The 17,274-nt window shown below is 36.8% G+C and overlaps 3 protein-coding genes across 3 annotated transcripts; 2 read left to right on the top strand and 1 right to left on the bottom strand.

Annotated features, from left to right (window-relative positions):
* Positions 1 to 1,607: 1,607 nt before the first annotated feature.
* LOC109579801 (CCR4-NOT transcription complex subunit 3-like) lies at positions 1,608 to 2,765 on the top strand. The gene is made up of 2 exons (XM_049447120.1): positions 1,608 to 1,747; positions 1,816 to 2,765. The coding sequence occupies exons 1-2, from the start codon at positions 1,733 to 1,735 to the stop codon at positions 2,626 to 2,628; spliced, it is 828 nt and encodes a 275-aa protein (XP_049303077.1). The 5' UTR covers positions 1,608 to 1,732; the 3' UTR covers positions 2,629 to 2,765.
* Positions 2,766 to 5,764: 2,999 nt separating this feature from the next.
* Positions 5,765 to 8,131, bottom strand: LOC105229881 (putative uncharacterized protein DDB_G0282129). The gene is made up of 4 exons (XM_011210371.4): positions 7,893 to 8,131; positions 7,646 to 7,808; positions 6,121 to 6,810; positions 5,765 to 6,042 (listed from the first exon to the last, which is right to left on the bottom strand). Exons 1-4 carry the CDS (start codon positions 7,893 to 7,895, stop codon positions 5,912 to 5,914), a joined length of 987 nt encoding a protein of 328 aa, XP_011208673.2. The 5' UTR covers positions 7,896 to 8,131; the 3' UTR covers positions 5,765 to 5,911.
* Positions 8,132 to 12,706: 4,575 nt separating this feature from the next.
* On the top strand, positions 12,707 to 14,879 carry LOC125776185 (uncharacterized). Its single transcript, XM_049447123.1, has 3 exons — positions 12,707 to 12,839; positions 14,337 to 14,463; positions 14,709 to 14,879. Exons 1-3 carry the CDS (start codon positions 12,825 to 12,827, stop codon positions 14,798 to 14,800), a joined length of 234 nt encoding a protein of 77 aa, XP_049303080.1. The 5' UTR covers positions 12,707 to 12,824; the 3' UTR covers positions 14,801 to 14,879.
* Positions 14,880 to 17,274: the final 2,395 nt, after the last annotated feature.

The raw sequence follows: 17,274 nt of genomic DNA, 5'->3' as shown, positions 1-17,274 counted from the left end.
TGGGGTGAATCAAATCTTCTTGTGGCTCAGGAAATGCAACTCGATCCTCAAAAATTGACTGTTTGGCGTGGACAATCAGAATGGCGGCATCATCGGCTCATATAGACATACAAGTATGTCAAAATGAGGCAAGAAATGTCATTATAATCATTAGAGAGCACGATGTTCGCCGTCTTTTTTCGCGAAATTTGATGAAATTTCCAAGAAGACAGTGCGCCGGCTCAGAGTAATATAAGGGTTTGGGGTAAGGATAGGGATAGAAATAGATATTTAGGAAAGATAATGTTTCCTTTTCTTATTCCTAAATATTTATTTCTTAAAAATAATGGAGATGAGATTAGACAGAGAAAGGGAGTAGAAATCATTGAAGAATAGAAACAGGAATGTGAACAACAACATAAATAGGGACTGAAAAACTAGAAAATTGAATAGGAAAAGAGAAAAAGAAATAGAATAGAGAATAGAGATAAATATGTAAAGGAAATTAAATACGATAGTGAATATGAATGAGGAGAAAATTAGGGACAAGTATAAGGAACAACATAATGATAGGGATAGTAATATTCTTACAAGAATTGGAATATCAAGATAGTAAAATAATATACAGGAAATTAGAAAGAGAAAAGCATGAATAGAGATTGAAATCGATTAAACCATAAATCATAACATCTTATTAAAACTGATGGAATGCGACACAAACAAATTGAAAAGTGAAAAAGTATCACTCGAAATGGTTACTGAAAAAAATAGTAAAATGACAATTTGTAGATATATGTTTTATTGGAATGACTCCATTACATTGAACAAAGTAGACCAAAACTCTACAGTAATTACTAAATTAAAGCGACCCGATGGAAAGTGTCAGGATAGGTCGCTATCTGGACCAAAAATTATTATTTTTTACAAATTCTCTTTCTAGTACCACTTTTCCCTTCTCTGTGTGCTCATGTCAACAGTCGAACGCCATTTAAGTCTTGGCGATCTTTTGAACTGGATTTATATACCTTTATTTAATTAAAAGTCAAACCAATAAAAACATTATACAATAAGCATTCAATAAACAAGGATGATATAATATAATACACACGTTTTCAAATTAATATCTCGCATGAATTCTCCAACTCTGTGCGCATAAATTGGCAATATATTTTGCATTGCAATAGTGACCTGAAAACAATGTTGCAAACTACTTTTTTTCTTTGTTTTATTCATTAATTGGCAACGCGTGAATATATGCTTTGTTGTTGACAAATTTGTATAATCAAGTCAAATGTCCAAAACTAAACTAAGTCAACGCATCTGCGAACGCCTCATTAAAGCCAAATATGAATGGTTTCACTTTAAAATTCATTCGGACATTTAACGACTTACAGCGACAATCGTACGATGAATATTTATAACGCCTAACGAGGTTTGATGCAGATAAGAAATATACAGATGGTTGTCTATGCGACAGTTTGACACGGAGATGCGACCTTGAGCTGATGGTTTTTTGGTAACAGTGCGAATTTCGCATATTCGTTATCAAATTTATTTAAAGAATATTTGACATTTATGTGTCCGTTATGATGATTTGATATTCAATTTGCAAACTAGTTCAAAAATGTATCGTTGCATTTCAAAATATTTTGCATTTCTATACGAAACTATTTTCGTATAAAATTGACTGCAGTTTGGCTGAAACAAACAGAAAGCAACTGAGTTGCAAGCTAAAACGATACCAAACAACAATATGCGTTCCTTTTTGGTGAGATAACTTCAAATAATACCAACCAAAGTAGAAACGACTAACACACACTTTTCTCTCGTTTGCAGATCCTGTGCTCCGTCGTCGCTGCCGCCAACGCAGCCAGTCTCGGCTACAACTATGAGGCCAACAGTGGTCCAGCGCTCGGTGGTGGTTTAAGTGGCCCAAGCTATGGAGGTCCCAGTTATGGTGGTCCAGCATTAAGTGTGCCCAGTTTTGGCGGACAAGGCCTTGCTGGTCCCAGCTATAGCGGCCCTTCGGCTGCTGGCCCCAGCTACAGTGGCCCTTCGGCTGCTGGCCCAAGCTCCTTCGGCGGTCTAGCTCCTTCTGGCCCTAGCTACAGCGCTCCCGCTGCTGCTCCCGCTCCCGTGGAGGTTAACAAGGAATTCTTCACCTACACTGCACCCGAACATGAGTTCAATGATGCTGGTGATGCCGGTGATCACGCCAACTCATTGAAGAAAAACTTGCGCGTTATCTTCATTAAGGGACCTGAGAACTCTGGACTCGAGAATGCTGCTTTGCAATTGGCTAAATCCGCCGGCGAAGAACGCACTGCCATCTATGTGCTGAGCAAACAAGCTGACATCGGTGATTTGGCCAACAAATTGCAATCACTCAACCACCGCAATTCCCAAAAGCCCGAAGTACATTTCGTCAAATACCGTACTCCAGCCGACGCTGAGAACGCCAAGCAAGCAATTCAATCGCAATACGATGGTTTGGGCGGTAATACTAGCAGCCACAATGGTGGTGTTGCACCTGTGTTGGACTTCGCCTCGAAGGCACCTGCACCAGTTGCACCAGCTGCTCAGCAATACGGTGCTGCACCAGTTGGTGGCGCTGAAAATGCTTACTTGCCACCCAACAAGCGCGTGTAAATGAATGTGTTGGAAGAATCTCCTAGAACTAATTTGTTAAATATTGTTTAAGCTTTAATGTTCCTGCGCAATTCTTTTGTGCAAATTGTTACCAAAAACAAAACAACATTGTTAAATTGTAAATAAATGTCGGAGTGCCTAGCTCCAAAATAATTCAAAGTAACATCTTTTAATTTCAAATATTTTCTTCCAGACACTTTTTAGCAATAACAAGGAAACTGATAAGTTGGAATTTATTGGCTTTTTGATAATTTCATAAGTACTTAACATTCAGCACTTTAGATGATTAAACTGGAGATATTTTTGGCAATTTGTATCATTTCTCAGACAGGAATTCACTAGAATCAAACGGAAATGGAATTTTGATCATAAATGATAATACTTTTGGGCTCTCTTCTGGCGAAGCAACCATTCGTAAGGGGAATGCTAAATTCCGTCGAAGACCATATGCACTGTGGACATCCAAAAGAAAATTTTATGGATAAGAATATCAATACATGATTTTAGATTACCCGAAAATAAGGTAGATTGATATAGCTGGTGCTATAAAAGATATCAAAGAAACATGCTGAACATACTCGTAGCGTTCTTGACAAAATTGGTATTCGAAAGCTCTCTTCAAGTGTATGCTACGTGAGCTCATAACCGACGGATTCCTCACGTTATAAATCAATGAAAGTGATAATGAAATTGCACGAAATTAGTTTCAAACTACTACCGCGTCCACTATATTTTCGGGATCCGATCTTCTGCAACTTTTTCTCTCCTCAGATCTTAAAGGAATGCTCGCTCTATGGAAATTGCCGAGATGGCGATTTTTACAAAGTTGACATCTAAAAGTTTCAAACTGGAAGGTGGATTATCCATTTATGCCCTATATTGATAACAAAATCGAGCATTGCATAATAAAATCACATTCTTTAAAATGAGACGACCCTACGAGATCTGTGTAAAATAGTACAATACCACTTCCGATTAAAGATTCGTTGTGGACAAGAGGAAATCCGTTCGGATCCCACTAGAAGAGCTGTAGTTTCCGAATAGGTAACTTTTGTCCCAAAAGTGGGCCGATTTTTGGTAGATAAAATAAAACGTAAAAGTAATGATATAAAGTAGTGAACAATAGACATATCAGTTCAATTTTGAATATGAATAAATTTTTTAAAAATCTATACCAAACGTCAGATGAAAATAATCATTTGTTAGTGCGGAATCAAATTTCTGGTGCTGAAACATTCAGAATGTTGGAAAAAGTCTTCGGTGTTTGTCGTGAGTAAGTAGTTTTGATTGTTACAAATTATTTAAACAGGGTCGGGAACGCGTTGACGACGAACCATAAACATCAACTGATGACTAATATGTCAATAAAATAAAAGAATTATTGATCGAGAATCGACAATTAACAGTCAGAGATCATATTGGCATCGTAGAAATATCGAAAGAGCCAATGAACACCATTTCGAGAAGTCATTTGGGCCTTGGAAAAGTAAAAGCACGATTGCCTTCAAAATCAATTAATTTTTTCGCAAAACTGCGTTGCATTAAACCTCTGAAATAATGCCTACCAGGATATCACGAAACATAATATTACTGGCGATGAGTCTTGGATTTATGCTTACGACCCAGAAACAGACAATCAATCGACCTCATAGCAAAGCCGAAAACCCACGTCAAAGCAGGTCAAAAATCAAGGTTATGTCGACAGTTTGCTTCGATTATTGAGGTGTGGTGCACTCCGAATTCCTTCCGACCGGCCAAACTGTCAACAACGAATACTATTTGATTTTTATGCGCCATATTCGTAAAAAGAGGGCAAAATTATGGGCCGACAACTCTTGGTTTTTTTCACCATGACATAGCTCTGTTGCATACTGCATTGATTCTTCGTGAGTTTTTCGGCAAATTTTCAATGCATTAAATTTTGTTTACGGATACGTTGAGGATGGTGTGAAAGCCTTTGGTGATGAGGCTATGTCTAAAAAAAATGTTTACAAGTGGTATAGTGAGTTCCAAGCCGGCCGTGAACGTGTCGAAGACGAAGAGCGTCCAGGGCGACCATCAACCTCAACCGACGAAGCTCACTTTCAACAAATTAAAGATTTGGTGTTGAATAACCGTCGATTAACAATTAGAGACCTTGTTGATGAAGTTGGTATATCGAAAGGCTCAGACAATACCATTTTGAAGGATGTTTTGAGCCTCAAGCGCGTCAAATCTCGACTGGTACGGAAAACATTGAATTTTTTGGAAAAAAGGCGTCGCGTTGAAGTGTGTGAAACGATGCTTTCACCAAAATCGTTCCACAACCACCGTATTCACCTGATCTGGCGTCGTGCGACTTCCGGCTGTTCCCCAAGCTCAAAAGACCGCTCCGGGGACACCGTTTTTATACAATAGAGGAGATTCAAGCCGCAGCGAAGACGGAACTGAAGGTCATCCCGGAAAATGACTACAACCAGTGTTTCGAAGATTAGAAAATCCGTTGGCATGAGTGCATTGTATTGGGAGGGGATTACTTTGAAGGGGATGAATTTGATTTCGAAGAATAAATAAAGAATTTTCAAAATAAATACAATGTCACCTTTTTTGGGCATTGTAGTATATCGTGCCGCAGCTACCTTATTCGTCTGATTTAGCTTCGTGTGACTTCTGACTATTCAGCAAACTCAAACGACATCTCGGAGAAAACCGGTTTGAGTCAATTGAAGGGATTAAACGTGAATCGCTAAACGCATTGCAGGCTATTTCGGAAATATACTTTAACAACTGTTTCGAGGATTGGAAAAAACGTTGGCACTGGATTGGGGCCAAGGGTGAATCATCAAAAGGAACTTAAAGAATGATGTTTTAAATTTGACAAGACATCCTCAAGAAATTGGGAAAGGATCGCTAGTACAATCTCTGAAAAAATTGTTTCGATCAGATCACTATCGCAAATTGTCAACATTCTAACTGAACAATCAAATTCAAATTCTTGTACATACAACTTTTTTTTATTTAGGAAGGGTATTATAGCTTCGGCGAAGCCGATGTTAACTTTTTTCTTGGCACCTTACCTTACCTTACTAAAGAGTAACCAACCATACCAACTACAACAAATAAATGGACCAATTTTCAGGCTTAACATACTAAATTTTATAATGTCTTAATATTAACAAACAACAATACTAATTATAAACAACAACAATAATACTAAAATAACATATGTATGACACTTAAACGAACAAAACGTAATCGGCACTGACGCTTGCGCAATAAATCAATTAATCAAATCGCCATGGCGCTAAACCAATTTATTCAGGAAATTGATTCGCTCCGGTTTTATGATGAACACAAATTGATTTATGGTGTAAGCCTTGTCCAATTGATCACGCATTTGGTAGAGCGCTCGTGCGTTGGTCGGGTTTCTGGCATCTGTAAAAAAGTTGCATCAACAAGTAATTAAAATTAATTAAATTACAAGAGTTTCACTTGTGTGCTGCTACAACAAACCTTTGGCCAACGGCGCTGGTATGATGTAGGCGTTCTTCTGCGATTTCAAGATCAAAACATCGGTGCTGTTAAGCTTATTTGGTAGTTCCAAAGCGCTTGGATTCGACAGCGGTGCCAGGCCAGGTGTTTCTAGTGGCGCTTCACCATTGGCTTCCAATAGTGTGGATGCTAAAATCCGCGCCGCCTCCAAGGTGAGATTTTGACTGGGCGTCAGCAGGGACGATGTGGGCTCTTCGACCATAAGCAACGGTGTATTGGCGAGTGGCAGATCGCTGGTTAATTGCTTCGTATAATCGGTGTATAACGATTGCTGTTGTTTTTGTAGCTGCTGTTGCTGTTGCTGATGCTGATGCTGCTGCTGCTGCTGTTCTTGTTGTCGTTGTTGTAGCTGTTGCATTTGCATTTGTGTTGGCGTTTGTGCAGCTGGTGAGAGGTGCTCCACCAAGGACTTGGGAAAGAGCGTGGGCAACGGAACTTGATTAGCGGCCAGCGGTTGCGAGTATAAAAATGGTGCCGAGCCGGAGGCCGGTGCTGCATATGAAGTGTAGAGATTTTTTGTGGCTTGCTGTGGGTTACTTAAGTTTTTGCTGGCAAACTGTTGTGTTGGCTGCTGGACTTTGTTCGCTTGCTGTGCTTGGTATGCGGTAGGTGGTCGGATTGTGTTGGAACTGTAGTTGATGGATTTCTCAACTGAAATGTGGAATAAATGATTTGTATTTTTTTACAATTTAAAAAAATCTCGTGTTGAAACAAAGATAGTTTAAGTAATTGAAGCTCAAAAAGTTAAATATTCTTGAAGAACGTGGCATCACAAAGGTTCTCCGGCAAAGCAGGAAAATGAAGGGAAAAATTAATAAAAAAAGAGAACTATTATAAATTTTTCGGCAATAATTTAAATTTTGTAATAATGAAATCAATTTAATTTTTTCAATAGGTGGCAACTCTGTTCGAAAATATATTTGCATTCATCATTATCTAAACGATTTTCTAAATCTTTTCCACACATTTGGTAATATTGTGCAACGTGGCAACTCTGTTTCAACCTATGCGTGAATTGAAGGTGAACCCCGAACTTAATGTGCTTTAAAATAATTTTCACCTGGCATCCCTAAAATAATTGGGTTCTTTTTTTATTTCTTTGAAAAGTGCTATAAGAAGGAGTGTCTAAACCGTCGCCTAATACCAGTTTATAAGAAACACATCGTGTCATCAATTTTTTAGCCGGATTTAGCCACAGTACCCTACACTCATTGCACTTTAGCTTTGTTGAAGGATAACAATGGCAATTTTGTGAAAGAGAAAAACCCTCCCAACGGTGCAGAACTTCGTCCGACATAGATGTGTTGGGCATATGTCAAGCGGAACTTTAAAAAGGATCATCGGGTTGCCGAAGACGTTGACGAATTTATACAAAAACTGGCTTAATACAAGTTCTGCCGTTAATTCTCTCAATTTGAATTATCTCAGATCTTTCAGCTTCTCCAAACCACAAATTTTTGCATCCGAAATTTCGGTTCAAACTCACCAATACCCTCCGTCTCCGTCGTAAAGGGTGGTAAATATTCATTATTTCTTTGTTGCGACTTCACAGGATGACTAATTCGGAGAGAGGAAAGTGTAGCGCCATAAGTAATCCATAAATTCTGATAGCACAGACACACAAACAGTAAAGCTTGCACAAGAGTGGCCTAAAAGGATATTATCATTATTATTAATTTTTTTATTAATATTTTTGTAAATATTTATTTTTATTTTTTTAATTTATTTTTTACCATTTTAGCGGAGGATTAAAAATTTATTGCAACTTTTTTTTCTTAATTTTATGAAAGCAACACTTTTATATTCCAAGGAAATAACTGTATCAACAAACAACGTAAACAGTACACGCGACCGAACCATAAATCATACTAAACAAATTTCCAATCATTGCAAAGGTTTATAAAACAAAACAGAATCGATGCGCCAACGCTCATCAATCTGGTTAGAGGAACTGTGGCCAAGAGGCGCGTTCACTGTATCGACAACTGAGAAAAATGATCTTCATCTGTCACTTACACGCAGTCGCCTTGTCCGGCACCACTTAACTCGAGGTAAAGTAGCAATTACAGCTGTTGCAGTACAACAACAACAACGGCATAGGGTTAGTAATGCTTGTGGATCGATCACTTAAACCCAAAGTTAATAAAGCAATTGCACTCGTCTACGCGAAGATCATTATAAACAATGAAAGCAATAATGAAACGAACGCAAATAGATCAAGCATCGCAATGTTACAGTAGCTGTGAGGTAGCAACAACAACAGCACCAAAGTGTAACTTTTACGGCCCTGGCATCCATTCATCACACCAGCGTGTATGTTATAGTACAACTGGCTTACCAAGAAAAGCTCATCAGCGAAGCATGCGGTGGTCCACAACAGCGTTGGAGACTTGATGTACCTACATATGTATGTAAATACATACATACATTCAGGTATCCAAACTATTCAATTTGAACGAAATTTGACCGCGAAGAAGAGCAACTGCGGCGTTGCGAGGCAGCTGCTTTTGCGGACGTTCATTGATCTCACTTGAAGCGCCGCGTGCAGTAATCGAGATGCTTGTATTACTTGTACATTAGTAATTGAAACAATATCTTAATATTGTTTTTTTTTTCACTGCTGGAGTGTACAGCGACCTAGCGTTGGTGGGCAGTTTGTAGAGCACACGCGTAAACACATCATTAATGGCAATCAGTAAACAGCTTGATGTATTCATAGCGCGAGACTCAAATGCGTCACAACACAATTGGTTGTCTAAGGCTGAGTACGCAGTGGAGCACAGAGCAATCATTATAGAATATTTGATTTAAAAGAGAAGAGAAATAACTGAATTTAAGGCTGTCTATGCAGCAGATTGGGTTGATTTACAGGGAGTCCAAAAAAGAAACGGAAAAATCGCGTCTGTGGAAAATGTTTTATCGATCATCCTGAATAACTTTGCTTAAGAGACTATGCTCTAAAACTGGTTTCGAATCGGCAACTTTTAAGGATCATAAATATTTGTTCGTCAGTTTTTGAGATATCCAAATGAAATTTCATCTATAGATGCATTTTGATATTATATTGCTCATTTGTCGGAATCGTTCGGATCGTACAACTATATCATATATCTGCCATATAACAAATCATTTAGATTTTTCACAATTCAACTTAAAGCTCACTGACTTGACACCTATTGTAGACCCATAGTTTATTAGATAGAGTGGTTCAGAAGAATTCGTAGAACATTTGACGCAGACGAAATTTTATAAAAAAACTCAACCCGTACTACTAAACACGCTTGTCAGCTTTTATGCCTCTCCTCTCAACTTAAAGTAATCATAAAAAACTTCTTCCATCACTCTGTTTCTAGCCTTATGATGTTCAGGTCTCATCTATGCGCATGCGCTTATTGTTGTCAGTAAATAGTTAGTATTGTTTTGCCTTCAGCACTGGCTGCTTAACTCAATTGATTGAAGTGTGCCTTCAAAAGAAAGAGAGAGTATAACATAAGTCAAAAAGAAGAAAACACGTTGACTTCTGCTGCACTAAAGCTATAATACCCTTTACAGTTGTATTTCTTATAGCTACTTTATGTTTAATTTAATCTGAAAATGTAACCGTCTTGGAAAATGTTGTCTTGTTATTTCTGTCATGACCTTCAAGTCGAATTAAGATTACTGAATAAGGAAAAAAGAACTTTATGAATCTTCATTTTAATCGACAGTTATATGCTACAATTCTCGGATCCGTACAATATATGCGGAGATTGCACCATTGCTATATACAATAATTCATGCCAGATTTCGTGAAGGTAATTTGTCAAACAAAAACATTCTCCATAAAAAAACTTTTTCCGATCAATCACTTTGCATTGCAGCTAAATTGATAAAATAAATCTTGAAAAATTTTTTTAGTTCCGTTTTTGGAAGAAACTGCCAAATTTACCATTTTTGGTTACTCAAGTCTACGAACATTAATTCTTACAGACTATTGGGAAATTATGATTTAAATAATAAAATAATAAAATTATAATTAAAAAAATAGAAAACTGAGCTGAAAAACAGAATTAGGAGTGTTAATAAAGGAAGCCCTAGAGTGAAAAAATCAAGTATAATTATCTCAGAGATCGAGTCACAAAAAGCACGCTTGAGAGAGGCGTAATCTGCTAGTTTAGTTTTTTTAATTTTTACAGTAAAATGGAGAATGAGGCTATTATGAGAAATATTTAAATTTTTCCTAACACGTATGGACAGTCCATAACTCCATTCATACAAATAAAATCGAAACCAAATAAAAGGCAGAGATCGGTCCACCGATTTTCAATTCACTTAACGTGTAATACAGGGTAGGCCATTTAAAGTTGACCCATTTGTTTCTAAAAAAAAAGAACAAAAGAAAACAATGTTTTTTGTTCATTTCAAAAATAATTTATTTTGGTCCAAGGGGATTTGTTTCAGCTAATATTTAAAAATTAGATCGCGTAAATGGGCACCTTTAGCTTTGACAGCTAAATGCACTCTTTTTTCGACATTTTCCATGACTTTGGCCAATGTTTCGGATGATATGGCGGCTGTTTCACGTCGAATGTTGGCTTTCAGTTGAGCTAAGGTCTTTGGCTTATTAGCGTATACCTTGGATTTCAAATAACCCCACAAATAAAAGTCTGGTGGCGTCAAATCTGGTGATCTCGGTGGCCAGTCAACATCACCATTTTTCGATATCAATCGCCCGGGGAAAAATGGTCGCAATAAATTGATTGTTGGTCGAGCTGTATGGCATGTAGCCCCGTCCTGTTGAAACCAGAAGTTATCCATGTCATTTTCGCGAATAATGGGTATCACAAAATCCGTTATCATGGCTCGATAACGCTCACCATTGACTGTTGTCGTGGCTCCATCATCGTCTTCGAAAAAATACGGTCCGATGATCATATTCGCGCAAACACCGCACCAAACTGTTACTTTTTGGTCGTAAAGAGGCTGTTCTTCAATTAATTGAGGATTTTCGGTGGCATAACTGGAGCACTTTTCACTTTATTTTTTTTGCGAAACGCACGTTGAGTTAACACAATTGAAAAGTTATTTTGAATATAAAGCTGAACAATTTCAGCGCGTTCGTTTGGAGTGTACTGTTCCATGGTATAAATTGTCTTCGAATGACGCTTCTAACGCGGTATGACATTAGCCGATTTGTCAGCGCTGTTAAAAGTTACAGCGTTGCCAGATGGGTCAACTTTAAATGGCCTACCCTGTAGCAATAAACGAGATTCATAAGATGGCATGGGGTCAACAAACTTTAAGAAGCGTGTGCAATTCTATAATATTCGAATAGACAATATGGTCTCCAGATGAACACAGCATATTCAAAGATAGAACGAACAAAAGATATAAACAATAATTATTTACGTATAGGAAAATAGGAGGCATTTCGACGGGCAAAGCCAATCACAGCAAACGATTTATAAGTTTCAGTTACTAAATCCTCAATTGAGTCAAAACGGTATCCTCGGAGTGGTCATGTAAATTAGTTGAATAGCCAGAAGGTACACGAAGGTAAATCAATAAATAAATGAATAAAATGTTCAAAAATAAACGTCTCGAAAGGATTTTTTTCACATTTGTGATTTGGCCACTTGAATTTGGATTTGCTTGTATATTATGTAGATTTGCATTATTGAGTATTATAATTACATTCATTGAATTGTTTCGTGAGTCATTATCGTTAGAGTGGAGCAAACAGCATTATTACCTTGCACATTTCTAATCAACCTTGATAGAGAAGGGGAACATGAATAAAAAAAAAATATTTGTGAATATGAAAAATCCCCTTGGGCAGTTTTTGGATTTTTGATAACATAATAGTGACAGGTCTTTCCGACAGTAAGAGTTTCAATAAGAAGCAATTTGATGACTTATTTCAAGAGAGTGTTACTTAATGTCGAAGCAGGTTGTACTAAACTAAAACAATTTTTTTTCTCTTTTGGTTACCGCTCATTTTATAGTCATTGAAAGAGTTAGTAAAATGTGAAGCGTCAGCTAACCCAAATGAACAGCAAATATTTAACAATCTCGCTGAATATACGCACGACTTTATACAGTGCAAGTTGGAGCAAGTCTAATGAAACACTAAAGAAAGTCTCTGTACAAGTTTTCGCCTGAAATTTTGATTAATACTGAAGCAAAAGCATAGAAAATATGTACAATGAAAAAGCATAATTAAATTAAAAGACGAAGCAAAAGCAAAATCAAAATGCTCGTTTTCTTCGGACCTAAAGCCAACAGATAGCCGGCACTACAGAAGACTCCGAACATTAATTAGTGCCAAAAGCGGTTAAATTTAAACAAAACTCGTAGCGTTTTTAATTAGAAAACGAAAATGCAGAACACGAAAAATTAACCACAAACTAGATTCGTAAAACTATTTTTGTTTGAATTTTCGCAACTTTAATGAAACACTAATCATGCACTAAACAACGAAACATGTTGATCAACATGAAATCTACATTTTAATGTTGCATTATGAGCAGCTGAACAAACAACTTTAGTTATTAATATATACATAAATCGGTTGCTAATTTGGTTGGGGGTATAAAATGAAGCTTTGATGTCTGGAGGCGTCTTAGTTGGCGGTGAATTGGTGCTTGGTAATAAGTGTGATAACAATTATATAATATAATAGCAAAATGAAATTTGCAGTGGTAAGTGGAATATTTTTGTGTTCCATAGAAGAAGGTTTCTAAATTCGGACAAACAAAAAATATGTATGTATATAATGGAAAAGAATTTTTACGAAAATTGTGTCAGTGAGTCAAAATGTGACATGTTTGAGTTACATAATAAATTTTGAAAAATCAATTTTAAGATCTTGAAGAATTTTATTCATATCAAATCTTCAAGTTTCAAAATATAGATTATAATTTTCTCAATCAAACAGCATATTTTTTTTGATATATGTATGTTTAATATAGCATTGACTTAAAAATTAATAATTTTTATTAAAAAAACAAAACCGTTATACAAGTTTCTCTGACCTCGGTCTATCGATCTATCAACTATTTGCTTAAAAATGTCATAAAAAAATTCTTACGAGTATTTTGTAAGCTAGTCTTGCAAAGCGGTCCGAGCTGTCTTTACTTATGTAACCTATTTCTAAGGAGCTAATCACTAGCGAACGTCAATTCCTCAAGTGATCACAGTTGCTTCATCCCGGCTCTAAGAATAGCAAAACTCCGCCCCAATTTTCCAGCCGAAGTAGTTGTTTTAGCTAATAAGCCTTACGCCATGCCAATCTCTGTGATCTCATAATTAGGGATCTCAATTTGGAGATTCGGGAAATGGTAAAGCAACATAAGCGGGCAAAATGAATAGAGCATCTGAAGTCTTGTAACCTCTTCATTTTATGAGTAAGCTTTGGACTATTGCCAAGACTTTGTCTAATCCGAAGAAACATGACGACCGAATTGAAATTTAATTCAATGACCATGCCTCCTCGAACTTGAAGAAGTACGACAGGTAATTTAACCGGCAGTTCACATTCCACTCTTCAGCAACTTACTTTCACCAATGGGGAAGTTCAAAGTAAGAGAGTGATATAAACATGCTAATGAATCTACTCCCGACGTGAGCAAACTTCCTAACCAAGGTGCTCCACCAGTCGCAGACTACTCGTCAAATACCGATGTGTGGAAAGCTACGTCCGACATTCACTCATGTGCCAAGTTTAGCGCCCAGCATGAATAATCATATTTCTAATCTGAATCATGGTACTGACTTGGAGCGATATTCATTTTTAAAGTAGATCTTGTCATTTTCACTTACCATTCTATCCTGAGAAATCAATAAATTGCCCTTTTATTTTTTAACTTTAAGAATACTTCAAATGAAGATGACATCGTATTGACCTTCAAGTCAATTTCAAGGATTTCATGCTATTAAATAACGTTTGACAAAATTTCAACTCAAACTGGTATTCGAAGTTTGAGACGAAACTGGCCATACATTTTTCGTACACGATTCTACAAAAAGTTTCTGACATACGCAGAAAGTCTTTCTGCCTTCAGATTATTAAAGCCGAAATGGTTCTCACTCTGTCTTTCGAAGTCGCTCAAGTGATTATAATGATTTATATGAGATCAGGAACTTATTTTCAATACCTAGAAATAATAAGCGAAGAAATTCAATTCAATATTTTCCAGCTCATCTTCGCAATCTTGGCTTGCTTTGTGCTTCTGTCAACAGCAGCACCAGCTAATGAACCTGGCGTACAATTTCTGAAATACAGCAACGATCAGGAGCTCGAGGAACTGCAAAAACAAATCATCGGTAAGTAAATTGTCTAATAATTCGCCATCATTAAATATTAAAATTATAATATTAAAATTAAGTGTCTTATATACATAATTTGAACGTATGTATAAATCAAAGCCGTTGACGATATTGAAATTAAACAGCTGAAAACAACCGGTTAAGTAAAGTAAATATATATGTACACAGGTGCTCATATTTTTTAATAATTTCGTGTTATACATCTGATTGAAATTAAAATTAATATTGCTTTCTCGTTTCAGCTCAATACGAACACCTTGGAGGCACGTCGCAATTTCATCAAATTCAAAGTGCCAGCGTTGTAGACCCGGCCACTTTGAGAATCAGTATCTAAAATGTAAATTAATACAAGTGTATATATACTGTTGTTGTTGGCTTTTGGAAAATCAATAAAAATCTGTTATATTTATAAAGGGTGATTTTTTAAGAGCTTGATAACTTTTTAAAAAAAAAAACGCATAAAATTTGCAAAATCTCATCGGTTCTTTATTTGAAACGTTAGATTGGTTCATGACATTTACTTTTTGAAGATAATTTCATTTAAATGTTGACCGCGGCTGCGTCTTAGGTGGTCCATTCGGAAAGTCCAATTTTGGGCAACTTTTTCGAGCATTTCGGCCGGAATAGCCCGAATTTCTTCGGAAATGTTGTCTTCCAAAGCTGGAATAGTTGCTGGCTTATTTCTGTAGACTTTAGACTTGACGTAGCCCCACAAAAAATAGTCTAAAGGCGTTAAATCGCATGATCTTGGTGGCCAACTTACGGGTCCATTTCTTGAGATGAATTGTTGTCCGAAGTTTTCCCTCAAAATGGCCATAGAATCGCGAGCTATGTGGCATGTAGCGCCATCTTGTTGAAACCACATGTCAACCAAGTTCAGTTCTTCCACTTTTGGCAACAAAAAGTTTGTTAGCATCGAACGATAGCGATCGCCATTCACCGTAACGTTGCGTCCAACAGCATCTTTGAAAAAATACGGTCCAATGATTCCACCAGCGTACAAACCACACCAAACAGTGCATTTTTCGGGATGCATGGGCAGTTCTTGAACGGCTTCTGGTTGCTCTTCACCCCAAATGCGGCAATTTTGCTTATTTACGTAGCCATTCAACCAGAAATGAGCCTCATCGCTGAACAAAATTTGTCGCGAAACACATTTCGAACCGAACACTGATTTTGGTAATAAAATTCAATGATTTGCAAGCGTTGCTCGTTAGTAAGTCTATTCATGATGAAATGTCAAAGCATACTGAGCATCTTTCTCTTTGACACCATGTCTGAAATCCCACGTGATCTGTCAAATACTAATGCATGAAAATCCTAACCTCAAAAAAATCACCCGTTAAAACAAAACATGTATTTATCAAATAAATCGGTACTCAAAGGGAAAGTTGTTCACGATTATACATATTATCGGTACCAGTGCCAATCTTTCGAAAGGCGCACATTTAAGTCTAAAATAGTTTTTTTATAAATTCAATAATAAGTCTGTATTGAAGTAGATTCATTACAAACATAATGAAAACACACTAATTTTGGTTGTATTCAAAAATAAAAAAGTCTGCATCTAAAAATCTGATTTTGAATGACAATTTTGTATGACAACGATATGATATAGTGCTCCGATCTCACCAATAAGTTTAAGGATTGTAGCATAAGAATATTATTTCAAAAAGATCTTTTTTGAATTTTGAATTTGATCGGTCACTTTAAATACCAACTATATGCCATCAAGAACTTGATTTTGATCGCACAGGTCAAATGACAGCTATGGTATGTCTGAACTGCGGTTCCAACGAACAAACAGCTTCTTGGGGAACAATTTTTGATCGATAGCGCGAAACCTAAGAAACTAGTTCTTGTTTGTACAGACTGGCAGACGAACGTCGCTAAATCGACTCAGTTTGTCACGCTAATCAGTTATATATACATTTTGGGTGTCCCACATTTTCTTCCTGGTGTTACGTTTACAAACGTCGTGTCACACTCTTGATTAGGCTATAGGGACAAATATTTTTTTGTTGGCACTATGAAATATTTAAAATGGTTTTTTTAATGCGTTATAAATATCTTAAGAAAAAAATTGCGTTAGAATAATAAAACTTCAACCGTTAATTTCTTATAATCGTTTAGGTTTACGTAAAAATTATAAAAGACTTTTATTGAAAGAAATAAATTTCCTAAATCTATGAAACGAAGAGTTTTTCCCCCTACAATTGAGAACTCATACTTAGAAAGACTCTAAGAAAAAAACGCTCTGACGGGTGAAATACATAACGGTTGATCCAAGTAGAAGATGTTTTTTCAATAGTCGCGTAGCTGAGAGTGTACATGAAATCCGTGATTTTGTGCAAGTACTGAAACCGCTCGACTTTCCCAAGCGACATCGCTTCGCTCTATGGGCTCTTGAGAAGTTCAAGGAAAATCCGACGTTTTCGAGTCAAATTTTGTTCAGTGAGTAAGCAAACAACCAAATTTCCGCAACTGGTAAACAAACAACGGTTTGGTGTAGTTTAAAAGCCGGCGGGATCATCGGTTCATATATCTTCAAAAATGATGCCGGTGAGCACGTAGCAATCAATGAAGCTCAATTTGAAGCTCGTGATCTTGGCGACATTTGGTTTCCCACACATCACATCAATCAATGGATTTATTGAGGGAACACTTCGGTGAGTAGATAATTTCACGTTTTGGGCCGGTCGATTGGACACCAAGATCGTGTGATATCACACCATTAGACCTTTTTCCTGTGAGGATATGTAAAGTCTGAAGTCTATGTGGACAATACCGCTCCATTTTGGCCTTGCA

This window comes from Bactrocera dorsalis, chromosome 2, assembly GCF_023373825.1.
Source record: "Bactrocera dorsalis isolate Fly_Bdor chromosome 2, ASM2337382v1, whole genome shotgun sequence".
NCBI classification, from domain to species: Eukaryota; Metazoa; Arthropoda; class Insecta; order Diptera; family Tephritidae; genus Bactrocera; species Bactrocera dorsalis.
Note: the sequence above shows the minus strand (reverse complement) of the source record. Positions and strands in the feature narration are given on the sequence as shown.

Excerpts from the sequence above, each read along its gene's own strand:
- LOC105229881 (XM_011210371.4), bottom strand. Across the intron at positions 6,811-7,645 it reads GACGGAGACGGAGGGTATTG|TTGAGAAATCCATCAACTAC; the intron begins GTGAGTTTGAAC and ends TCCACATTTCAG. Across the intron at positions 6,043-6,120 it reads ACCAGCGCCGTTGGCCAAAG|ATGCCAGAAACCCGACCAAC; the intron begins GTTTGTTGTAGC and ends ACTTTTTTACAG.
- LOC125776185 (XM_049447123.1), top strand. Across the intron at positions 14,464-14,708 it reads ACTGCAAAAACAAATCATCG|CTCAATACGAACACCTTGGA; the intron begins GTAAGTAAATTG and ends TTCTCGTTTCAG.